This window comes from Ascidia mentula, chromosome 4 (assembly GCF_947561715.1).
Source record: "Ascidia mentula chromosome 4, kaAscMent1.1, whole genome shotgun sequence".
NCBI classification, from domain to species: domain Eukaryota; kingdom Metazoa; phylum Chordata; class Ascidiacea; order Phlebobranchia; family Ascidiidae; genus Ascidia; species Ascidia mentula.
Genome location: NC_138569.1, coordinates 8,927,807 through 8,953,639, shown reverse-complemented (window position 1 = coordinate 8,953,639; position 25,833 = coordinate 8,927,807). Strand labels below are relative to the sequence as shown.

The following is a 25,833-nucleotide window of genomic DNA, read 5'->3' as shown; positions in this document are numbered from 1 at the left end:
ACCCACTTTGACAAATCCATATTTTTTTTTCAGTAATTCCAAACGAGCCTTCAATGTTTCTGTAAAAGTACCCGTGGGAGAATTGATCAAACCGATTGTGACGTCACAAGATAATTTCATCAAACAGCAAGGTAAGCATTCTGGAGAGTTTCGCAAACCTTTAATTTGTGTGATAAAACTGCATAATATTGTCACAGTTATTTTCTGCCACAAGGCTCGCAGACATGTTTCAAGAAGTAGTAATGTTTATGCGCCTTTGCAAAAAAAGTGTAAGTGGTACAAAGTAAGCCGTTTTTTCACACTCGCCCTTTAGCTCTGCAACGCACACATTTTCCTTCAATCACACAAGTACCATAAAAATCATAAACACTAACACTAGGGGCGTAAAGGAGCTTACGATAAAAAATGTAACAACTTTTCCCCAGGTAAGTTGGCTGGTATGAACGAAAACCGTGGTAAAGTGTCGGTCGGTGAAGCCGAGAATTTGCTCGAGGGTCACTCAAGTGGTGAACGTAGCAAGTCCCCTCCACACAGGATAATATTGTCAGGTAAGATTTGGCCATACGATGACGTCACCAGTTAATGCAGAAAGACTTTTTTTATTCGTAGACTTGCCGGCAAAACTGCCCACGGGGGTTCCTTCCTTCTCGTCACGGTGGAACTAACTTCAGGCGGCGAGGGAAAGCTCTGTGTAAATTGCGACAAAATGGTGATTTGCTCGATCGTTTTCAAGGAAATCAAACAGAAACTCACCCCTTGAGCGCCACCCGGCGATAGTTTGTGAATGTCAATGTATTTGACGTGGTGCAATTGTAGTTGCTGAATCGTATATTCGTTTGTGCGGCAGTAAATATAGCAATAAATCATGCGAGTCTGTTGTAATTGTCGAGTTTTTTTCACTTTTACACCTGAGCAGTTGTATTTTTATCACTCATTAGAAAATTATTGGACGTCTTTATTTGAGACCAACTGCCACCATGAATTTTACTAAAAAGGCGTGAGCGTTTAAATACCGTAAAATAGTTTTAGACTATGGGTTCAACCATGTGGTTAAGTAATTTTAAAAACACTGCTTACAAAGCACAAGCGCAGGGCTACGTAAAAGTTGTGCATATGGCATCATTCACGTTTGTCCGGACTGAAGAAGACCCTTGGATTTTTGTCATCAAACCGAATGGTTTCAGCAAGTACATATTCTTATATATTGCGAAATACAGTTTCGCGATCTTGACATGTGATTGTATGAATAATTTCTGCACTCTTTCCTGCGAAAATACGACATTTTATATTCTGATTATAATTGCATGCCGAAATCTTCGTAAAGTGACGCAGATGAAAAATTTAAACACGTACAGTATAGAGATAAGGATGCTTTTTTTGGGGAAAGAAAATGATGGGATGTCATTCGAGTCGTGGCCGGTATACAGCGGGTATAGGTTCACATCACTTACGCGTTTATTTAGTTTGTAAGCGAAAAAGTAGGCAAGCCATGAGGATAATCAATCCAAGCAATACAAAAGCCGCAACATCCGCCTCATCACCATCAACTTGTTCATCGCTTCTTTTTTCTTCCTCCACTTTTATGTACTCATGTTGTTGCGATACAAGAATAATTGGGCCTGCTGAAAAGGTTTGCTTCATCTCACTTGCAACCTCGCGTCGCTTTTTCTTCGAAACTCCACACCCCTGCAAAGTTATATTTCAGACGTATTACAAGTCGAAATACAGCAATATATGTAATAGATTGAACACAAATCCATGAGAACATAGCGGTAATTTTTGCATGTTTGAATTTTGTATGACTGTTTACTGTATATGAGTGTGATAACATAGCTCACTGGAAGAGTACAGTTGCTCTCAGAAACGTCACTGTTGCATACTGTGACAACACAATGCACGTATGTCATCTGCTCTGAGTAGGAAGTGTTTGTCCACACGAATGATTTGAATTTAACTTGTCCGTATCCAGGTTGGTAGTTCCTTAATATCTCAATGTTGTCTTGGGTTTCAAAGTTGTTGCTTGCCTCACAGCTACATAGAAATCACAACCAAATTTCCGAGATAAATCAAACGTAAAATAAAAACCATTACCTGGACGATATTATCGGGTAGCTAGGAAGCGATTCCGGATCCGAATCTTTTGTCGCCCAACACTGCATCATCTGCATTTAACGAAGAAATAGTAAGATTTGTGTGGGAAATAACACAGGTTATATTCATGTAATAATTACCTGCATAACAAAGTTGTTTACAGTGGGAGGCAGAGAGCTGAGAGCAACTTGAACGAATACGTCATCAGGCACAGTCACACGTGACCCAGCTGTAAGTTCCACGGAGAACTGGTCGTTGGTAAAGAGGTTTAGGTCGATTTGAAACTCTCCCATTACTGGATCTACCGCTTCACTGATGCGCCTAAAGTGTTTGTGAAAAGAAAACTCGGTTTATTTGTTGCTTTGGGACAGGATCAGTTTGTTTTGATTCATAAACTACATTGTCATAGACATGCGCCAATGTCCCCTACATACGCTGGATTATGCTTTATTGGCATCTTCAGTTCTTTGAGACAAAACAACAATGAATAAAAGGATACCTTTAATCAAAACCAACTTTCAGCACTGTGGAATTATCTTCTTACCTTATTTCCGGAAAAACGACATCAGACGTGAGAGTGGCATTTGCCGGATACACGCAGGTGAAGTTTTTGCTGAAGATGAAGTAGCGTTGAATGGGTTGCGTCTCGTCCAAATACTTTACATTCCATATTGTGTAAATAAACGTGATATCCCCAGAGTCCGACTAAACAAAGTTTTGAGTGTTGTATAAACCTGTAGGTATGTTTGCAACGTACAGAAAATGATTTATATCATATAACAAAGTCAATTCGTGCTCGCATATTAACCTTAGTAACGTATCCACACTGAGACATAGGAAAAGTGAAAGTGGCGTTCAGCACATTGCTGGTTCTGCAAGAAGCGTCAACTTCATTTGGTTTCACATCCCAACTTGGGGCGATGTACAAAACGTCGCCATCAGTGACATTCAGTTGATTCAAATCTTCTTCTTGCAAACTGTAAACATGATTTTTTACTTGTATACTGCGTGAAACTTGCACTGAGAAAACAACTGATGATTGACGTGTCTAAAAATAAAAAAAGCTCTGAACTCATCCATGTTACGAAACTTTATGTTTTTCTTTAATACTTACTTAATGTTTGTAGTTTCCCGGCAATCCATGGCGCACACTGCAAAACATATTCAAGTGCGTAGACATTGGTTGAACTGACAACTAAATAAACAAACCTGCAGTAACTTTGAAACTGGCTCCATCAGTGCCGGTTCCTACGTTATCGGTCACAAAATCAATTTCCAAGTTGGTTCCTCGAAAATCCCAAAACTCCCCACTGTCGGTGACGCCACTGTCGGCCAATCCAAACCTGTCCGCAAGAGCTGCATCGCCAGGTACGGTACTGTTGCCGAATTTCAGCTGAATACAAAAACATTATAGACTGTTCACACAGCAGGCATTTGGATAAATTTGCTTGTGCCGAAATGGTTGAACGTCGAAGTTCGTTTCAAATTAAAGTAAAAAATTGTAAAATATTCATTTTAATTCGGTATTTAATCTATCTTGTTCCAAGTGTGAAATAGAAGAAACGTGTTTGGGTTGGATTTGAGTTATGTTATTTACGTCGCCAATTTGCGATTTGTGTGAGGTACGCGTTAGCAAATAAACTTTTAGATACTTACAAAGATAAAGTCTCCTCTAACAAGGAAGGTGTCAAGGAGCTCTACGCGATAATCACATACAACAGGAGAGGAGAATCTCCACCGACAGAGAGCGCAGTGTGGATACGCTGCGGTACCGGGAAGGGTGGGACTGTAAAAAGTTCGTTCAATCGACCCAGTGAATTCACCTCCGCACTCATCAAACAACACTACAGACACATAATAATTGGGGTAAGATGATTCGTGAAACAAAATTGCTCTGACGAGTTATAACACACATTCGTAGTAATAATAAAAGGAATGTGTTAAGTATACGTAATTCTGAATGTGTGCATTTTGATCCCAATCGTGGTGTTTGCTGTTGTTTTATTTATATTTGTTGTTTTTAGATAGGCATCGTATCGGTCCCAGCAAACACGTTTTGGTAATAATAATATACGGTGGCTTGTCAAAAGGAACCTATTCAGGATCGTACATGAGGTGTATTGTTCTCCCGGTTACGATCACGTTGTGATTAAACAAGGTCGGAAGTCGGTATATCCGCGATAACATGATATCAACACCCTGGTTGAATCGGTTCGTTTGTGAATATTTCCGGCTTTACAGAACAACAGGTCGTTGCATTTGAAAACAAAGCAACATAACACAAACTGTGTAAGCTGCAGACATATATGGCCACTGTTTCGACCTAAAAGGTCTCATCAGTGCAGCTGGTGTGACTATCAGACGTCTTTGCTGGCCAAACGGCCAAGCAAAGACTTCCACTTTGTGGTGATTATACTATCACCGTCATCCGTTGGGCACCAAACTAGGTGCAGCCTTACGGGGAAACAAAGTGGAAACATTATGGCCAAGCAAAGCTCAACCAATAGTGCCGTCAGGCCCCGTGTCACTATAATCATAAGATAAGCAAAGTGGAGCCAATAATATGAATAACTCAAACTGACCGACTTGGTGCGAAATCACCACCTCGCCGTGGAATTCTGGCATCGAACAGTTATATTCGATGGTGTTCGATATGCCTTTGATGGCTCCAGTCGCGTAACCTTTTCTTTCTAGTGTTCCAATATTAACAGAACCACCGCCGGCAGTGTCAAAGAACTGAAAGTACAATAAATAGTAACAACCATGCTAGAGTCAGCAATTTCTAAGTTTTGGGATTTATCCTTAACCCTTAAAGGGTTAGCAGTTACAACTGTTTGTTGGCTAGTAAGACTGCCAAAGAAGTGTTCATGCTGTCGATAAATTTTCCATTAAATTATTTTTATGTGACTCACTATTTCGTACACCGTCCGCGAAGCAACGGTATATACAAATTCACAAAATAAAGAGAAAAAAATAAGGTTGTACGTACCTCACAAATATTGCCTGCTTCCAAATCCCCACTTTTAATGTAAAGGTATGGCAAATTTCCATCTGTATTGTTCGTTGTGATTTGGCCACCAGCATAGGTGCAATTGGCATCGAGCGTTATTACTCCCTGGTTCAAATGTGTGTTTCCTCCGCCGCAAATGCATTTGCCTTCGGAAATATTGGCCGTTATTACAGGATTCTTTACACCAGGTATGTTCAGGCACTAAGCGATACAATGTCCTGATGGTCAATTATCGATTATCACATATTTTGCCAAAATAAGTAATCACATAAAAATGTTCATCAAAGCAACCTTCCTTTGGTTTAAATACACTAAAGCTTTATAATTTTGCAAAAATCAAACAAAACTAACAAAGAGATCGAAACTTACCGGGTTGAAACACAGCAAAACAGCAGAGAAAAACTGAAAGTACGAATCTCATGTCTCAAAAACCGCGTTCCAGTCGATAAATGAAACTTTGCCCAACAAATATTCAAAGTTTGTTATACGAAGAACGATGATGATGAAAATAATACCTCCGTTTTGCATTAATGCCTGCAGTCATATAGCTCACAGTTCGTCCTGTACGTCGAAGCCACTGCTGTACAGGGGAAAAAAATCTATTGTGCTGTGTTTGCGTGACGTACATCCCTGTTTCGGCCATTTTGTTTGCTTGGGATGGTTGTTGCTACGGGATCATAGCATCCTGCATTTTTTTAAACTTAAACGAGAAACTTTATTTGATTCGTCTATCCAAGTTTTTAGATGAGCCAACTACAGAATGTATTGCTGAATACTGCCCTTCTGGCAAACTTTATTTTATTTACGTTTCTCAACGTTTTGGCTGTTATGCAACAGCCTTCATCAGGAGGTAAGAATGTAAGTTTAACACAGTAGATGTGGTCTCCTTGTTTACCAATGTAAAGGTGAATTGTATTCTCACCAATCGGCGTAAAATCATGGACTCTCAATCCAGATTGGAGTTTCTGTTAAAAAGTGATAACACACAAGATGTTTAAGGAATCTGAATTACCGATCTTACACACGTACATATCGCTGTAAGCAAACAATAGAATAGCGCGTTAGAATACTGTTTAAAGACCTGCAATTGTGTGCAAATATACACGTAGATTATGAAAGCCATAACAATAATAGCGCAGACAGTGCACATGCATTCCCGATATAAGCTGCATTCCCGAAATAAGTCCCATTTTACTGAAATAAATGCAGCAATGGTTTGCATTCCGCTAATAGCGCAGAAAAATACATAAAAAGAACATGGCGCAAAGTGCAAGCAAAGCGGTGCGAACCACATTTAGCGTTCTCAAGTTTTTTTTTTATCAATTCTCAAGGTTTTTGGAGTGCGCGGTGTCTATAGGCATAATTCTCCAGCAAGTGTCGGTACACCGGTGGAAGCAGAGTTTGCCTTTTGTCATTGAGTGATGACGCATGCGTATTAATGTTCAATGACTCTAAAAACATTCTCTTATACCTATCGGACTCGCGTTCCAAAATGATCGTTTTTGTGAAGTCCACCGTATGTCCTGATTCGGCCGCATGTTGAGAAAGAGCCGTTTTATCCTCATGGGTTTTCACGTCTCTTTGGTGCTCTTTTAACCTTGTTTTTAGCGCACGGCCAGTTTCCCCAATGTATACGCCGCTGCAACCACCGCAGGGAATGCTATAGACACACCCCTCGTGTCGAGCTTATCGTGCATGCGGTCTTTTGGGTGCGATATTAAGGAACGCAGGGTGACGGCCGGACGTTCAAAAACCTGAATATTGAAGTCGCCAAGCAGGCTTTTTAACGTTTCCGAAAGTTCAGAAATATACGGTAGTACAACTACACCCGCAGGTTGCCCCTCATCACTTCTCCGCGTTAAGCTTCGATTATGCCGGAGGAAGGAACGGGTATAACCGTTAGCAAGAAGCGCCATCAGTTATCAATAACCCACCTCAGTGAATAACCCACCTCTTGCTCTCGTCATCAGTTATCAACGATTCGGCACGAGTACGTAACGAACGTACCAGATGCCTGTTGGAATGGTTGGGCTTGCGGTACACTCTTGTCGAGAGAGTCCCCTGATCTTCTTTACGAACCAGAATATCTAAAAATGACAAATCACCCCCACGCTCGCGCTCCATGGTGAAACCGATGCTAGGTTTAATGGAGTTAAGATGCGTGAGCAGTGATTGGACGTCATCCCGTCGCACGACCACGAATGTGCCGTCCACATAACGTCTCCAAAAACCAGGAGGGTTAACAAACGTTGTCAACGCCCAGTTCTCAACTGATTCCATGGCAATGTTCGCGACCACAACCGAAAGTGGCGACGCCATGGCAGTACCAAAAATTTGTTTGAACAATTTACCTCTAAAGGCAAGGTAGGTTGGATCGAGGCACTACCTAAGGCAATGCACAATGTCCGACAGCGGCCACGAGCAACGTTGTTCCAATGTCTCGTCCATGCGTAATCTCTCCGCTGCTTCGTCCACCGCTAACTTTACCGGTACGTTGGGAAAACGATGTAAGTTATTTCCCTTAATTCAGAACAATTGGATTCTGGTTGCACACAAAATGTAACCTTTGGCGTTGACTTCTGCGACACAACACAACCTTTGCACTTCCAACTATGGTGAGTAAAACATATTTCACACCGAAATGGACGTTGTTGATGAGGTATCAGAATCATTTCATATGAAAAAAGCCTCATGATATAAAAATGTTAGATCAGCTTTTCTGGCGTTTCTCAGAAAAATCGTTTATGTTTGGAAATGCCCACACCCTTTGACGAATCCTGTATTTTCAGTACATCCAAACGAGCCTTTAATGTGTCTGTAAAAGTACCCGTGGGAGAATTGATCAAACCGATTGTGACGTCGCAAGATAATTTCATTAAACAGCAAGGTAAGCATTCTGTGTGAAAAAAACACATGATTTTGTTACAGTTATTTTCTTCCACAAGGCTCGCAGACCTGTTTCAAGTAGTGGTCATGTTTATGCGCCATTGCAAAAAAATGTGAAAGTGGTAAAAAGTAAGCCGTTTTTTTCACACACGACCTTTAGCTATGCAACGCACACATTCTTCGTCAATCACACCTAAAACTACCATAAAAATCATAAACATCGACACTAGAGACGTAAAGGAGCTAACGATAAAAAATGTAAAAAAAAATTACAACTTTTTCCCAGGTAAGTTGGCTGGTATGAACGAAAACCGTGGCAAAGTGTCGGTCGGTGAAGCTGACTTAAAACTCATTTGCTCGAGGGTCACTCAAGTGGTGAACGTAGCAAGAGTTCCCTCCACACAGGATAACGTTGTCAGGTAAGTTTGGCCACACGATGACGTCACCAGTTAATGCAGAAAGACTTTTTTTATTCGTAGACTTGCCGGCAAAACTGCCCACGGGGGTTCCTTCCTTCTCGTCACGGTCGAACTAACTTCCGGAGGCGAGGGAAAGCTCTGTGTAAATTGCGACAAAATGGTGATTTGCTCGATCGTTTTCAAGGAAATCAAACAGAAACTCACCCCTTGAGCGCCACCCGGCGATAGTTTGTGTCTGTCGTGAATGTCAATGTATTTGACGTGGTGCAATTGTAGTTGCTGAATCGTATATTCGTTTGTGCGGCAGTAAATATAGCAATAAATCATGCGAGTCTGTTTTAATTGTCGAGTTTTTTTCACTTTTACACCTGAACAGTTTTATTTTTATTACTCAATAGAAAATCATTGGACGCCATTGTTTGAGACCAACTGCCACCATAAATTTTACTAAAAAGGCGTGAGCATTTACATACCGTGAAATAGTTTTAGACTATGGGTTCAACCATGTAGTTAAGTAATTTTAAAAACACTGCTTACAAAGCACAAGCGCAGGGCTACGTAAAAGTTGTGCATATGGTATAATTCACGTTTGTCCGGACTGCACAAGTTAGATTTTAGTCATCAAACCGAATGGTTTCAGCAAGTACATATTCTTATATGTTTTGCGAAATATAGTTTCGCGATCTTGACATGTGATTGTATGAATAATTTCTGCACTGTTTCCTGCGAAAATACGACATTTTATATTCTGATTATAATTGCATGCCGAAATCTTCGTGAAGTGACGCAGATGAAAAATTTAAACACGTACAGTATAGAGATAAGGATGCATTTTTGGGGGAAAGAAAATGATGGGATGTCATTCGAGTCGTGGCCGGTATACAGCGGGTATAGATACATATGTCAATCACTTACGCGTTTATTTAGTTTGTAAGCGAAAAAGTAGGCAAGCCATGAGGATAATCAATCCAAGTAATACAAAAGCCGCAACATCCGCCTCATCACCATCAACTTGTACATCGCGTACTTCTTCCTCCACTTTTATATCCTCCTGTTGTTGCGATACAAGAATAATTGGGCCTGCTGAAAAGGTTTGCTTCATCTCACTTTCAACCTCGCGTCGCTTTCTCTTCGAAACTCCACACCCCTGCAAAGTTATATTTCAGACATATTACAAGACGAAATACAGCAATATATGCAACAGGATGAACACAAATCCATGGGAACATGGTAGTAGTAATTTTTGCATGTTTGAATTTTTTTACTGTATATGAGTGTGATAACATAGCTCACTGGAAGGGTGCAGTTGCTCTCAGAAACGTCACTGTTGCATACTGTGACATCACAATGCACGTATGTCATCTGCTCTGAGTCGGAAATGTTTGTCCACACAAATGATTTGAATTTAACTTGTCCGTATCCAGGTTGGTAGTTCCTTAATATCTCAATGTTGTCTTGGGTTTCAAAGTTGTTGCTTGCCTCACAGCTACATAGAAATCACAACCAAATTTCCGAGATAAATCAAACGTAAAATAAAAACCATTACCTGGACGATATTATCGGGTAGCTAGGAAGCGATTCCGGATCCGAATCTTTTGTCGCCCAACACTGCATCATCTGCATTTAACGACGAAATAGTGAGATTTGTGTTGGAAATAATACAGGTCATATTCATGTATTAAATACCTGCATAACAAAGTTGTTTACAGTAGGAGGCAGAGAGCTGAGAGCAACTTGAACGAATACGTCATCAGGCACAGTGACACGTGACCCAGCTGTAAGTTCCACGGAGAACTGGTCGTTGGTAAAGAGGTTTAGGTCGATTTGAAACTCTCCCATTACTGGATCTACCGCTTCACTGATGCGCCTAAATGTTTTTGTGAAAAGAAAACTTGGATTATTTGTTGCTTTGGAACAGGATCAGTTTGTTTTGATTCATAAACTACATTGTTCTAGACATGAGCCAACGTCCCCTACATACGCTGGATTGTGCTTTATTGGCATCGTCAGTTCTTTGAGACAAAACAACAATGAATAAAAGGATACCTTTAATCAAAACCAACTTTCAGTAGTGTGGAATTATCTTCTTACCTTATTTCCGGAAAAACAACATCAGACGTGAGAGTGGCATTTGCCGGATACACGCAGGTGAAGTTTTTGCTGAAGATGAAGTAGCGTTGAATGGGTTGCGTCTCGTCCAAATACTTTACATTCCACATTGTGTAAATAAACGTGATATCCCCAGGGTCCGACTAAACAAAGTTTTGAGTGTTGTATAAACCTGTAGGTATGTTTGCAACGTACATAAAATGATTTATATCATATAACAAAGTCAATTCGCGCTCGCATATCAACCTTGGTAACGTATCCACACTGAGACATAGGAAAAGTGAATGAGGCGTTCAGCACATTGCTGGTTCTGCAAGAAGCGTCAACTTCATCTGGTTTTACATCCCAGCTTGGGGCGATGTACAAAACGTCGCCATCAGTGACATTCAGTTGATTCAAATCTTCTTCTTGCAAACTGTAAACATGATTTTTTTATATCTATACTGCGTGAAACTTGCACTGAGAAAACAACTGATGATTGACGTGTCTAAAAATAAAAAAAGCTCTGAACTCATCCATGTTACGAAACTTTATGTTTTTCTTTAATACTTACTTAATGTTTGTAGTTTCCCGGCAATCCATGGCGCACACTGCAAAACATATTCAAGTGCGTAGACATTGTTTGCACTAACAACTAAATAAACAAACCTGCAGTAACTTTGAAACTGGCTCCCTGAGTGCTGGTCCCTACGTTGTCGGTCACAAAATCAATTTCCAAGTTGGTTCCTCGAAAATCCCAAAACTCCCCACTGTCGGTGGCGCCACTGTCGGCCAATCCAAATCTGTCCGCAAGAGCTGCATCGCCAGGTACGGTACTGTTGCCAAATTTCAGCTGAATACAAAACATTGAAGACTTGTCACACATCAGGGAATTGAATAAATTTGCTTATGCCGAAATGGTTGAACGTCGAAGTACGTTTCAAACTAAAGTAAATTGTAAAATAATGATTGCAATTCGGTATTTAATCCATCTTGTTCCAAGTGTGAAATAGAAGAAACGTGTTTGGGTTGGATTTGAGTTATGTTGTTTACGTCGCCAATTTGCGATTTGTGTGAGGTACGCGTTAGCAGATAAGCTTTTATATACTTACAAAGATAAAGTCTCCTCTTAAAAGGTAAGCGTTAAGGAGCTCTACGCGATAATCACATACAACAGGAGAGGAGAATCTCCACCGACAGAGAGCGCAGTGTGGATACGTTGCGGTACCGGGAAGGGTGGGACTGTTAAAAGTTCGTTCAATCGACCCAGTGAATTCACCTCCGCACTCATCAAACAACACTACAGAAACATAATAATTGGGGTAAGATGATTCGTGAAACAAAATTGCTCTGACGAGTTATAACACACATTCGTAGTAATAATAATAAAAAGAATGTAATCTGGGTGTTAAGTATACGTAATTCTGAATGTGTGCATTTTGCATCCGGATAGGCGAAATACATATATATTCTGTAAACCAATATCGTGGATGATTGTGTAGTAATCTATGTCAGTCCTAGCAATCACTTTTTGGTAATAATAATATACGGTGGCTTGTCAAAAGGAACGTATAGTCAGGATCGTATATGAGGTGTATCGTTCTCCCGGTTATGAGCCTGTTGTGATTAAACAGGGTCGGAAGTCATTATAGCCGCGTTAACATGATATAAACACCCTGGTTGAATCAGTCCGTATGTGAATATTTCCGGCTTTACAAAAGACCAGGTCGTTGGGTTTGAAAACAAAGCAACATAACACAAACTGACCGACTTGGTGCGAAATCACCACCTCGCCGTGGAATTCTGGCATCGAACAGTTATATTCGATGGTGTTCGATATGCCTTTAATGGCTCCAGTCGCGTAACCTTTCCTTTCTAGTGTTCCAATATTCACAGAACCACCGCCGGCAGTGTCAAAGAACTGAAAGTACAATGAATAGTAACAACCATGCTAGTCAGCAATTTCTGAGTTTCGGGATTTATCCTTAAAGCAATTACAACTGTTTGTTGGCTAGTAAGACTGCCAAAGAAGTGTTCATGCTGTCGATACACTTTCCATTAAATTATTTTTATGTGACTCACTATATCGTACACCGTCCGCGAAGCAACGGTATATACAAATTCACAAAATAAAGAAAAAAAATAAGGTAGTACGTACCTCACAAATATTGCCTGCTTCCAAATCCCCACTTTTAATGTAAAGGTATGGCAAATTTCCATCTGTATTGTTCGTTGTGATTTGGCCACCAGCATAGGTGCAATTGGCATCGAGCGTTATTACTCCCTGGTTCAAATGTGTGTTTCCTCCGCCGCAAATGCATTTGCCTTCGGAAATATTGGCCGTTATTACAGGATTCTTTACACCAGGTACGTTCGGGCACTAAGCGATACAATGTCCTGATCAATTATCGATAAACGTTATCACATATTTCGCCAAAATAAGAAATCACAAGAAAATGTACATCAAAGTAACCTTCCTTTGGTTTAAATGCACTAAAGCTTTATAATTTTGCAAAAATCAAACAAAACTAACAAAGAGATCGAAACTTACCGGGTTGAAACACAGCAAAACAGCAGAGAAAAACTGAAAGTACGAATCTCATGTCTCAAAAACCGCGTTCCAGTCGATAAATGAAACTTTGCCCAACAAATATTCAAAGTTTGTTATACGAAGAACGATGATGAGGAAAATGCAACCTCTGTTTTGTATCAATGCCTGCAGTCATATAGCTACCAGTTCTTCCTGTACGTCGAAGCCACTGCTGTACAGGGGAAAAAAGATATATATTGTGCTGTGTTTGCGTGACGTATATCCCTGTTTCGGCAAAAGATATTTTGTTTGCTTGGGGTGGCTGTTGCTACGGGATCACAGCATCCTGCATTTTTTTAAACTTAAATGAGAAACTTTATTTGATTCGTCTATTCAAGTTTTTAGATGAGCCAACTACAGAATGCATACCAATGTAAAGACGTTCAACTATAGAGGTCATTTTGTCGGCAATCTCAATAGAATTCTCATTTAAATACATCGGATCGAGGGTATAAGGTTAAATATCAACGTTAACAAATGCCAGAAAGTCAGATTTCTTCTTTAAATAAGGTTTACTGTGCAATAATTACATCAGTGTATAGATTTTACAGTGTAACAGATGTATTGGTGCATGATACGTTACTCCGATGTATTCTGTACCACTTGGGCCAACAAATACAGGGAAAAAATTTGATGGTGCGAAACCTGAAAGAATTCGATTTGTCAAGACTGCAGATCCGTAATAACTAACTTGGCAAATTTCCCCTCCTGATATGATCTTGTCATTAAGTTATCAGTTAATGTGTTTACATTTTGTGTAATAAATGGGACATAGTTTAGACCCTAACAATTAACAGTAGCCGAACAATCGGCGGCAGCTGTGACCTAATCAGTGCGCATACAACAAGAACCACCATTTCCGCACTGAATAACATAGAGTGTTTGATACGAATAGCGCAGTATATAGTATGCTTTAGCTGGATATAGGTAAGATAAAAGAAGACTCGAAATATGGAAATAGGAATATTGTTCAGGCTCTTTTGTCTATTTTCTTGGATGCAATTTGGTGAGTTCAAAAAATAATATAGTGTTACTGTTCTGTCAATATGCGTAATACGTATTATGGTTTTCAAGCATTTAAAAACAAAATGTTTCTGTAATGTATAACAACCAACAACATCCTTAATGCAGGTGATTGCGTATGCGGGCCGGGAAACATGCATTTAAACCAAGGAAAGATAATTATTGAAGCCAACTGCACGCTTGTAATGGGTGTGGTTACTACCAACAATACAGATGGCTTTTTGCCTTATGTGTATATGGAGAGCGGGAATCTCTCGCCTGGCAACTATTGCACGGTAAATCTTACGTTTCAAATACGCTAATGTTTTAATATATGCTGAAAATGCTACGTAAAGCAAACATATTATTGCCTGGCGAGTGACGATAAATCTTTATTTAAACAAAACAAACGCTTGGCAGTCACTAAATTTATGTATTGCGATATAGTTTTATAATGGTTCCGGCGAAAGCGGAGAAGTGCTTGGAACATTTGAAGGAAATGGATACGCAACTGGGGCGATCAAGGGAGCCTCCCAAACCATGTACTACAGTTGCCAATTGCAAGAAATCCACGATGTGATTGTTATTTCACATCAAGTAGGTAAGCATCTCTTCAACATATGTTTTAAACAACAAACTGCTAAAATAGCCGGAAACACGGCAACCTCGACCGGAATCAATTAACCTGGAGATGTCATTCTATATATGGCGTGACGTAATGAGAGCACCTAAACAGCACACAGAAGCGCGATTTGTCCTTTGCATATACTATTACATCAATACGTTGTTTTATTGCTTAATTCTTTCATTAAGCAACAATTTATGGTGTAATGTTTATTTATGTGGCATATACATAATGCTGTAACAAACGCCCTCCTCGCTTGTTACAAAACAGAAAGCACCACCTTGTGTGGGATCAAAAATTTATTTTATGTTAGTTGATCATGATGAAATTTTAGTTCTCTTCGACAATTGTGGAGGAGAATTTACAGGTTCGATAAATCAGACATACAACCATCCCAGCGAGCCTGGGGCAGATTCGTACCCAAACTGTGCCCTCTGTCGGTGGAATTTTTTGTCTGATGTTGCTTGCAATTACCATATCCAACTTCTTGATACAAATCTCGGCTCCGGTGATTTTTTGTTTGTAAGTTTGTGTTGTATTCCATTTTTTACGGCATTTACGGTAATTAATTTTAATATAAGTGCTAAAACCTTAACGTAAATTATCTACCTCTTCAACGTATGTGGACAAATTGCATCATGTTTTTACACTACGTGTTTTTAGCTCAACTTCGGCGGCGATACCTCCCCAGAAAATATCGGATTGCCGGATAGATTCGGTTCTGTCGATAGCTCAGTCGGCGACGCCGGAGAAACGTGGGACTTTTGGGGCAAAAATCTTCAGATTGAATTCGTGTCCAACGTGATCGGAAGCGTTTCACTGGAATTTAGTTTCAAAGTGACGAAAAGTAGGTTTTGTTTACTTACTCCCTTCTGCCGAAGAATAAATACTGTATCAACCAAAATACTTGTTTTTGTAGCTTGCATTCTAGAATGCGGAGAAACAACGAGAGTGAAGTAAGTACACCAAAATAACTGCTACAAATGTTTTGATAGCCCTTTTTCATTTATTACAGAAATAAAGCATTTGCTGAATAATTGTTGTCTGAACTTCTTTTTTAAAACAATTTTACAGTTTGCAAGAAGAAGATTTGAATCAACTGAATGTCACTGATGGCGACGTTTTGTACATCGCCCCAAGTTGGGATGTGAAACCAGATGAAGTTGACGCTTCTTGCAGAACCAGCAATGTGCTGAACGCCTCATTCACTTTTCCTATGTCTCAGTGTGGATACGTTACCAAGGTTAATATGCGAGCACGAAATGACTTTGATACATGATATGAATCATTTTATGTACATTGCAAACATACCTACAGGTTTATACAACACTTAAAACTTTGTTTAGTTGGACTCTGGCGATATCACGTTTATTTACACAATATGGAATGTAAAGTATTTGGACGAGACGCAACCCATTCAACGCTACTTCATCTTCAGCAAAAACTTCACCTGCGTGTATCCGGCAAATGCCACTCTCACGTCTGAAGTCGTTTTTCCGGAAATAATGTATGAGAAAGCTACCCGTGTTTTGTGTTGTTTACTATCCAGCAAAAATAAGAATTATGTTTGTTACGAAATTTTCATCAATTGCAACATGTGTTAAACATCCACATATAACTAACTTGTAGTTAAGGACTTTGCCTTCGATATCTAGCTTGTGAAGTGATTTTTGTTTGTCCCGGTTGCAGATTAAACTGATTGTCCTTTTTAAAAAACACTTTAGGCGCATCAGTGAGGCGGTAGATCCAGTAATGGGAGAGTTTCAAATCGACCTAAACCTCTTTACCAATGACCAGTTCTCGGTGGAACTTACAGCTGGGTCACGTGTCACTGTGCCTGATGACGTATTTGTTCAAGTTGCTCTCAGCTCTCTGCCACCCACTGTAAACAACTTTGTTATGCAGGTAATTAATACATGAGTATGACCTGTATTATTTCCAACACAAATCTCACTATTTCGTCGTTAAATGCAGATGATGCAGTGTTGGGCCACAAAAGATTCGGATCCGGAATCGCTTCCCAGCTACCCGATAATATCGTCCAGGTAATGGTTTTTATTTTACGTTTGGTTTATCTCGGAAATTTTGTTATGATTTCTATGTAGCTGTGAGGCGAGCAACAACTTTGAAACCCAAGACAACATTGAGATATTAAGGAACTACCAACCTGGATACGGACAAGTTAAATTCAAATCATTCGTGTGGACAAACATTTCCGACTCAGAGCAGATGACATACGTGCATTGTGATGTCACAGTATGCAACAGTGACGTTTCTGAGAGCAACTGTACTCTTCCAGTGAGCTATGTTATCACACTCATTTACAGTAAAAAAATTCAAACATGCAAAAACTAGCATGGATTTGTGTTCATCCTGTTCCATATATTGCTGTATTTCGACTTGTAATACGTCTGAAATATAACTTTGCAGGGGTGTGGAGTTTCGAAGAGAAAGCGACGCGAGGTTGGAAGTGAGATGAAGCAAACCTTTTCAGCAGGCCCAATTATTCTTGTATCGCAACAACATGAGTACATAAAAGTGGAGGAAGAAGTACGCGACGTACAAGTTGATGGTGATGAGGCGGATGTTGCGGCTTTTGTATTGCTTGGATTGATTATCCTCATGGCTTGCTTACTTTTTCGCTTACAAACTAAATGAACACATAAGTGATTGACATGTGAACCTGTACCCGTTGTACCGACCACGACTCGAATGCCATCCCATCATTTTTTCCCCAACAAGCATCCTTATCTCTATACTGTACGTGTTTGAATTTTTCCTCTGCGTTACATCACAAAACATTGTAACGTTTCAACGAAACCTTACGATACGTGGTTTGTGATATAGACGATTTATTTGTGGTGAAAATACAATCGGAACAGTAATGTTTTACCCTTTATTCTTAGTAACTGGTGCAAAAATATAAACAAAAGATAGTGAAATATGGCAATAACTTGTCAGAAGTAATCAGAGAATCGTTTCATGGTTTTAATACGTCGAAAAAAAACGGACAAAATCCCTGTGGATCCGTAATAAGGATGACTCTGAAAAGTAATAGGATTTACCTCTTAATGTTAGATCCAACGATGTTGAGCTAAAACAGCCTTTAAATGCCTAAAATAAGGACCCCCTGTCACAAATACGGGTAAATCTTGGAAATAAGGACAGTGTGACCTATAAAGTTACGCTGCTCATGGAAGTTCTATTTAACCAAATCATTTTAAGGCTTCTTACAACCAAACACTTTCAGGAGGGACCGACAATTTCAAGAGCAAGATTCGGGCAAATTTGTCCAGGGTGTGTTTTGTTGCCCTTCTAGTTTTTCTAATTTTATTCTACCCCCCAAATTTCATTATTCAACACAATCACTTCACATACCAATGCGTATCTTTTTGCGTCACATATCCGAAATCCCTCGAGTCACCGTAGGCCTTTCAATTCTGACAAATGTGTGCTTTTGTCACGCAAGCTTTTTCGATACAGAAGATAATGGCGCAAATAAAAAAAATGGAAGCGAATGAAATTGCCTTCAGAAACTCAAAAAAATCTGATTTGTACAAAACAACATAGAAATAACATCGCACACACATGCAATACAACGCGCGAATCGGCGTGACTGTAAAATACTGCTATATTCCACAGTGTTGTTCTTCCTTATTGTCAGTCAATGACGATATCTTTAGAAATCATACGGCGACACAAAAACTGTTAAACGAGTTACGTATTTCGAAATCAAACGTCGCGGCTTGGTCTTGGTCATTTCGCGCACTTCGACATCAACCGTAGTGTTATGCACGCCACCCAGCGGGCGACGTAGAACAAGAATGCCGGTCGTGGAATCGAGTCTGCGTGTGCCAAATAAAGTCCCACGATAGGGCCGGGATAGTTGAAAACGGTTGTAAATTGGTCGATCTCTGAAACACAGAATGTAATGCTGTTGTTGTCTTTGATTTGAGGCCAATAAAAAAAGTATTTGATAAATAAAAAACAGCACGCAAAAATAACTGAACAACCTTGTATATTTTTGACTTCAAATACTGAAAAATTGAGATCTAAACCATAGGCTGTAGATGTTGGCCTAGCGATCACTGTATACCCTCCGTAAATAGCAATTTGTTTATTTTTATCACTAAATTTCATGCAATTTGCCGTATATTAGAAGAAATCATCGGGAGCCGTCGGATGTCATTTGTTTTTAATTTTTGTTCGCTATTCGTTCGGTTTGTATTCCATCGGGAAAGAATGATTGCAATAAACGCAACCGAAACTTTGGTTCATCTCTTGTTTTTTCCCAGCCAGATTCGAGCCCAGGTTATCAGAATCCCGATAAGGGGCTCTACTTGGGGTATGTTTCGATTACATTAACTGAGTTTTTTTCCCCACACCGGGATTTAAACACAGGATACACAGGACACCCTGGCCACGAATCCCTATCAGGTTTTCTTCTAGGTATAGGTCGGGCGCTTGACCGATATTGCTAATCGCCCAACCGAGTTTTCATTATGTGTACGACTGACAAATACCTCGTGCGCGCCCTCATGCGGTAGATGTCAATCGGAGTTGGAAGTGAAGAGGGAAGATCAATGAAGTTAAAATTAATTGTCAGAGGATCTTTACGGCAGGTATCGTCATCACAGCGGCTTCGTTGGCAAATGCTTTATAAAATCATGCAATTTTAGGCACACGGCGTCAACACTTCAAAGCCAATATTTACAATACAAACATTTCAACGAAAATTAAAAAACTCCCTTTGCTGCAGCAATCTTAAAAAATCACGTACAAAGTTGACGTTTGGTTGTAATTGCGCGGACACGTCACTCGAACACATTCAAAACTTCCTCCGGTGTTAAAGCAATGCTGGTCATGTTGGCAATTGTGAGATCCTTAATGGGAAAATGAACACGATGTGTTAATTCAGATAGGGACATGAAAGCAAAGACAATCGTAGAAAAAACATGAACCAAAATGGTTGTTAAGTCCATTTCCAAAATCACACCTATTGACAACGTATACGCCACATATTCAGATTGGATCCATAAAACTTTCATATTTCCAGAGTTATCAGTTTCATTTCTTTGTCATTTAAAAAAAATGTTTTGTCCAATAATATTTTACCAACGGTGCATTCATTGGTGTCTTCACATTCTCGTCCAATAGTTTCGTACCCTCTGGGACAAATACACTGATACGCTCCTGGGGTATTCACGCATTTGTGACGACACAATCCATGACGCATAGCCGCTCTTTTTGCCAGCATACCTTTAAAGAAAACTTAACTTGATGATCCTTTAATGCCGGGCGTAGAAAGTATGGATAACAGTACCTACGTCGTCGGGTATGATTTCTGTGGTCGGCTGCTTTTGGTTTTCGCATTCATCGATATCTTTAAAAAAATCAGTCAGTTCATTGTTGTTGTTTTTTTTCGACAAATGCTCACCGAAACACAACTTCTTATTTGCGCCCATCTTGAACCCAGGGTCACAGCGGCACTGTTTGTTTTCACCACGACCGGTGCACACAGAATGACGAACGTTACCATCAAGTTGTCTTCTTCCTACAATTGTGAAGTAGCTTTTCAATGCTTTATGTCAAATTATAAGTAACATCAAGAAACCCATGGATTTACATATTATACACATCGTCTGTACATTTTTTTTACAGAAATACAATATAAAATAACCTTGTGTCAAAAACGGAAAACAAAAATAATAACAATAAAATGCTGAAACATAAATGCTAAAATTTTTTTTGCCATTTGTTTTCACACCACAGAGTTCCTTGAACAACCCCCTATGGAGCATTTGGACATTTGTGAAAACAAATGGCAAAAAATTTTAAACGCACAAATCAATATGCAAAACATGGTACTACCTGCGATCACGTGATATGCCAAACGTTTTTATTTACATGCGGCGCTACACCACGCAAGTAGGTCACCAGACATTGTTACCCAGACTGTCTTGGAGGTTATCACCAGTAGCCCACTTGTTCGGCCAGTTTTTAGCATTTATGTTTCAGCATTTTATTATTATTATTTTTGTTTTCCGTTTTGTTGTAGAACTGAAGATGCTTATTTTGAGCGAAACATGTATTCTTAACAATAAATGCGTTTGACACAAGGTTATTTTATATTGTATTTCTGCAAACGTGAAGTTTCCACCTGTGTCACGCACAACAAGTGGCGTTAGAAAAGGTCGATTTCGTAATGAAAATATTGAATGTTTATACATTTTTTTTGGTTATTTTACAACCTGTTACAGACGATATATCTAAAGAAAAATAATGAACTATTTATGTGTTGAGCTCTACTAGGTTGAACAGGTCGCTTATTGCAATTGGAACCTTTCACTTTGTAACTGAAGTTTGTTCCAAGGAATACATACAAAAACCCAATGTCACACCTGATTCACAATTTCTTCCGTAAAATCCCAATCCACAAACACACTTCACCTGTCCACTGGACAAACTAACGCAGGTGCCTCCGTTCCTACACCTCCCCTCCCCACATCTTACTTCCATGTCTGCTGACAACATGCAACAAAGTGCTTTTAACTGAATAGTAAGAGTTGGTTTGAATAAGTACAGTGTTTATGTGAATCCGAAATGATGCAGAGTTTCATCAGAAATAAAGACAAACATTCCCACAAAACTTTGACTAAGATTTCATGCACAATGAATTCACTCACTTACCCACGCAGGTGACGTCATCGCCGGTCCAATTTCCGCTCGGCAAACATTTTCTTGACTCCGAACCCAACAGATGAAAACCCTCGGCACAAACAAAATAAATCTCTGCCTGCTTCAGATGCGCAATCCCGCTAGCGTCATACTTGAGACCCAAAATATGACCGTTCGATGGCGTTCCAGGAATAGTACAGTTCACTAAAAATGTCTTTGTATTATTTGTTTTATTTTGTTGTTAACTCTTACGGATAAACCAAAACAATACATGCAGTTTTTAAGGGTATGCAGTTATTTAAGCGGCAAAAAAATCTTCAAGTGTAAAATTGCCCGAGAAACCACATATACACGAGACTGATGCAGACGGGAAGTAAAATCGTGAATAGGTGATTGAATAAAAAAAACTCGCTAAACCAAGCTTGTTTGCCCACCTGGCAAAATCGCGTTAAGGAAGCAGGGAAAGGTTATCGGAAAATCAAAACCAAAACGGATCGTTGACAGTACACGCCTTTCGCATCCTCAGTCGTGCGCAACTGACACCAAGGAATTTTAAGTATTACAATATTTGATCGGCGTTCCTTATTAAGTTTAGGCTTTGATCGATGGTGCATACAAGATGGGGATGGGGTTAGTCCTTGCACATAAGTTGTTTTGAAAAGCAACTGTTTAGAAAAGGTTCGTTGGGCAACTTAATTCTTCTCCAATTATTTTGAATGTCTCCAATAGATCATATCGAAACGACCGAAGAAGTTTTCAATAAAGAGATAAAGATTGATGAATGGCCAATTGCGATTAAAATCGGTCGGTTTATTTCTTGCCACGTTTAAACATACAAACACGTCTTGTGCTTATCTTGTGCATTGGTAGGATACTCAATCGCTCTACCAGGCAGTGGGGACCTAATTGTCAGTTTGTAAAGTATTCTCGTTTGCATTCACTAAGAAATCCAATACATCAAACGTTTACACGCCGAGCAGTCCAAAAACTGACGATGTCTTCGCTAGCGAAAGATTTTTTTTTCCGAAACGAAATAGACAACTACAAAGCTGTCTGTTCCGACTTCTGCTTGAACTATTTATAGAAATATACATAAGAAGGAAAAATGATAAATGGAATCGTTTGTTTAACTCGATAACATGTTTGGCGCATTGTAACTGGAAATAGCCCCTGGCTTGGAGGTTATTTGACAAACTACTATTTCAAACAGTCGAGTATGTGGTTACTTTAACCTTTTGTGGCTCATCGGGTGTGCTTAATGTAGCAAAGCCATGACAAGAGACCCTGTGTTACACACACAGACACAAACAACCGATTCAAGTATCTGCGGGATTTCGGGTTAGGAAATGTAAAGTCTAAGTGCAGAAAAGCTAGAATTCAGATGCTCGCTTACGGGAATAGTGGTCTGCGGTCATCTGCTTTTCGACCTTGTTCGCCATCCTATCCAAGGACGTCACTCGGCGTTGTAATTGTTTGAAACCTTCCGCCAAGCGGCGCTCTTGCTTTCCGAGCAGATTTTTCATTGTGACGACATTTCTCCTTAGTAAGGCCATTGTATCGAACTGAAGATAGAAAATATGTCATAAATACTAATATATTATATCAAAAGGTTATGTCCTCGTGAAACATGAACACGAGCATTAAAAGTCGCGTGACATTTACTGTTTGTTTTTGTAAAATGACCTACTGTTTTCAAGACGTATGGATTACGCTGGACAAAACTAAAAGAATGTTTTAAAAATAATTTACAATAGATCAATTCGGTTGCAAGTCGGAATTATTACATGAATATAAGTCTCGTCCTAAAGTGGGTCGAAGCGTATCCCCACATAACTTCAACACAATTACAACTTAAAATCCATCGTTCAAACACTTAAAAAAAAACGCGCTTCGTTCGTCGTGATCGCGTTGTAAATAGTCAGGAATCCGAACACCAATGCTCCAAAGTTTAAGAAAATTTTCTCCCGCGGTTAGCGTTCACCGCACGGTTAAAAGGCGGCGCGTTGAAACGCCTCAGTGGATCAGAAAAGGTTAAGTTGACTGAAATCCAATCCCCTCGCGGGGGTAACTGCCAGCGGACCAACAAAGTGTTTGAGGTGCACAGAGCCGCTCATCCACACTTTCATGCATCTCAATCTAAATATTGCAGCAAAGTGCAAATGCTATTGGACGACACGGTCACGTGACATGCAAGTGAAGGTCGGCCATCTGGAGTAATCCCGAAGCGAAATCCAGTGAACTTACCCCTTTCAGGAGGTTGTGGTCGACGTTTATGTCTGCTGCCTATATATGGAAAAAATCCACTGACCTGATAAATCGGTAAAGGAATCCTAAATCCAAACAACTTTAAAACGTTATTGACTGGGTTTAGAACGCTGAACAAGGGCGCATTTTGGTGAATACGAGTACCCGGCGATATTTTGTAATGATACGTTTCAGGGTTTCAAAATAAATAAACCAAAAACGACGCATGAGTGAAACAGGAGGAAAAGGATCAAGAAAGATCTTTCCTCGTAACACAAGGTGTGTTTGTTTGTGTTGCAACAACAACTGTTTGTGACGACACAATGCGGTTAAGGCGTGTCGAACTTTGTGGTCAATTTGTGGCTGGAGTTTTCCATTAGTAGGAGATAGAAAGCATTTCTCAGCCTGATTTAATCGTATTCGGTTAATTTGGCGGCTCGTGGTGATCAAATGCAATTAGTATTTCGGTTTCTACGTAATTGGGCAATTTATGGTCGAGTATGGGTAGGGCCACAATTATGCTTTTCTGCAAAGCCGGTATTACTAGACTTGTGCATTGTTTTCTGCAAAACTGCATTATTTGCTATAAAAGTCGCATTTTAAATCTAGTATTTAGCACTTGGTTCACAATTCATTTTCACCGGAATAGTTTATTCCTTGGTTTTGTTACTCCGGTTGCTTTAATTACCGAGGCCCCAGCATATTTTTTAATCGTTATCTGAAAACACACTGGTGCAAAGAATTTTGACGATATGCGAGCATAATGTCCATGTAATTACTATCGCCTTTATCTAATGATAATATAAGGAGAAAGTAGAATGTATTGGCAGGCGACCAAATAAGGCTTGACTGAATCACAACGAAAAAGTAAGTTTTTAATCTAAAAACTCTTGCCACCCATGGTGTCGCCTACATTTGCACTTAAGTCGTGCGCGACCGTTCAGCCATGACAGCCCCATTGTTGACTTCACACACGACAGAAAACATCAAACAAATTCGAAGATGAGCTTTGCAGAAGGTAGATTGTCGATGGCAGTCGAAATTGTAACACTGCAACTGCTGGTCTTTTATCAAACCGTGGCAATCTGGGAAACGTCAGTCAAATTTACAATCTTCTACATCTGATAGTAACTTCTTCCTTTTCACACGGTACTGAAGTAACCGCAACGGATCGGCGGATTCATAACGCTTCAGACTAGCAACATTTGTAAATGCCGGTAAACATATTTTTATAGCTGCCGTCAAAAATCATCATCATGGTGTTACTCTGTTTACAACTAAGTCAAGCACAGAAATGCATTACATTTTCGAGTGAATTTTTCAATCCGAAACAAGCGAAACAAAAAAGCACTGTTTTGTTTTTGGTTCTATTGGCAGCTGCATACAATGCGTCTCAGCGAAACTGTATTAAATGTCTTAAAGATCAGTGAAAAAACACACAGTTTTGTACGTAGGGATATTACTGCTAAGTCACATTTGATTTTGAGACGTTTTATCACCGAACTAAAATGTTGCTGTCAATTCTTCGACACGGCCGATATGTGAGCACGATTTTATAAACTGCACAGATAATTATATTTAATAATTATTAACTATAAACTACAGTATAAATGCACCTTTAAAGTGACTGCATCTATTCAATCACAAAACAGTCGTAATTAACATCGAAAACGACTGACTTCCCAAGAAAACAATCGCAGTAAGCAAGCGGTTATTTATCCAACTAAACGTTTGAAGCCAAGTCTTACCTTCCCATGTTCATCCTTTCCTCCAGGATGGCCGTCCGCCACAACACAACCAACCAAAAGTAACAAAACACAATTCATCATCAGAACCATGCCCTTGCACCTGCGGCAATACGACGATCAACTAGATTACGACGTTTCAAGGTGAAAACTTAGGTTGATGCTGCGACTGCCTTTTTCCCTGCGCGGCAACTTTTTCGACAAACCCTATTTTGGCTTAACCTTTTCCTGCCTTGCTTCGCGGTTAAAACACTTAAGGTAAGCTGATGAAAGAATGCAAACGAAGACTGCGACAGTCTATTGCAAAAGGTTTTTTGCTTGGCTGCGCTGTGATTTGGTATCGGGCTCTCTGAAGCTGATTGTGCCCAATAATTTACCGGACGTTTGTTTGTTGACAAAGTGCTCTGTTTGTAAAATCTGGTAAAATCATTTCCCTGGTTGAAGGCGAGCGATTC

General features: G+C 39.7%; 3 protein-coding genes across 4 annotated transcripts; 2 read left to right on the top strand and 1 right to left on the bottom strand.

Annotated features, from left to right (window-relative positions):
• Positions 1–7,502: 7,502 nt before the first annotated feature.
• LOC145898013 (AP-3 complex subunit beta-1-like) lies at positions 7,503–8,707 on the top strand. The gene is made up of 5 exons (XM_082986466.1): positions 7,503–7,590; positions 7,632–7,716; positions 7,891–7,988; positions 8,274–8,406; positions 8,467–8,707. The coding sequence occupies exons 1-5, from the start codon at positions 7,503–7,505 to the stop codon at positions 8,615–8,617; spliced, it is 555 nt and encodes a 184-aa protein (XP_082842592.1). The 3' UTR covers positions 8,618–8,707.
• Positions 8,708–14,241: 5,534 nt separating this feature from the next.
• Positions 14,242–17,369, top strand: LOC145898012 (CUB and zona pellucida-like domain-containing protein 1). Its single transcript, XM_082986465.1, has 11 exons — positions 14,242–14,382; positions 14,534–14,687; positions 15,046–15,233; positions 15,375–15,558; positions 15,631–15,667; positions 15,786–15,954; positions 16,058–16,218; positions 16,436–16,616; positions 16,686–16,756; positions 16,817–17,009; positions 17,142–17,369. Exons 1-11 carry the CDS (start codon positions 14,242–14,244, stop codon positions 17,367–17,369), a joined length of 1,707 nt encoding a protein of 568 aa, XP_082842591.1.
• A 794-nt stretch (positions 17,370–18,163) lies between these two features.
• Positions 18,164–25,553, bottom strand: LOC145898760 (fibulin-7-like). 2 transcript variants are annotated; one of them, XM_082987352.1, is made up of 10 exons: positions 25,382–25,553; positions 22,783–22,951; positions 21,402–21,593; positions 21,113–21,235; positions 20,149–20,265; positions 20,035–20,094; positions 19,827–19,970; positions 19,492–19,594; positions 19,235–19,366; positions 18,164–18,625 (listed from the first exon to the last, which is right to left on the bottom strand). In XM_082987352.1, exons 1-10 carry the CDS (start codon positions 25,469–25,471, stop codon positions 18,391–18,393), a joined length of 1,365 nt encoding a protein of 454 aa, XP_082843478.1. In that variant the 5' UTR covers positions 25,472–25,553; the 3' UTR covers positions 18,164–18,390. The 2 variants fall into 2 exon arrangements, with proteins under 2 accessions (XP_082843478.1, XP_082843479.1); XM_082987353.1 differs by having other exon boundaries at positions 21,113–21,232; positions 25,382–25,536.
• Between the last annotated feature and the right edge of the window lie 280 nt (positions 25,554–25,833).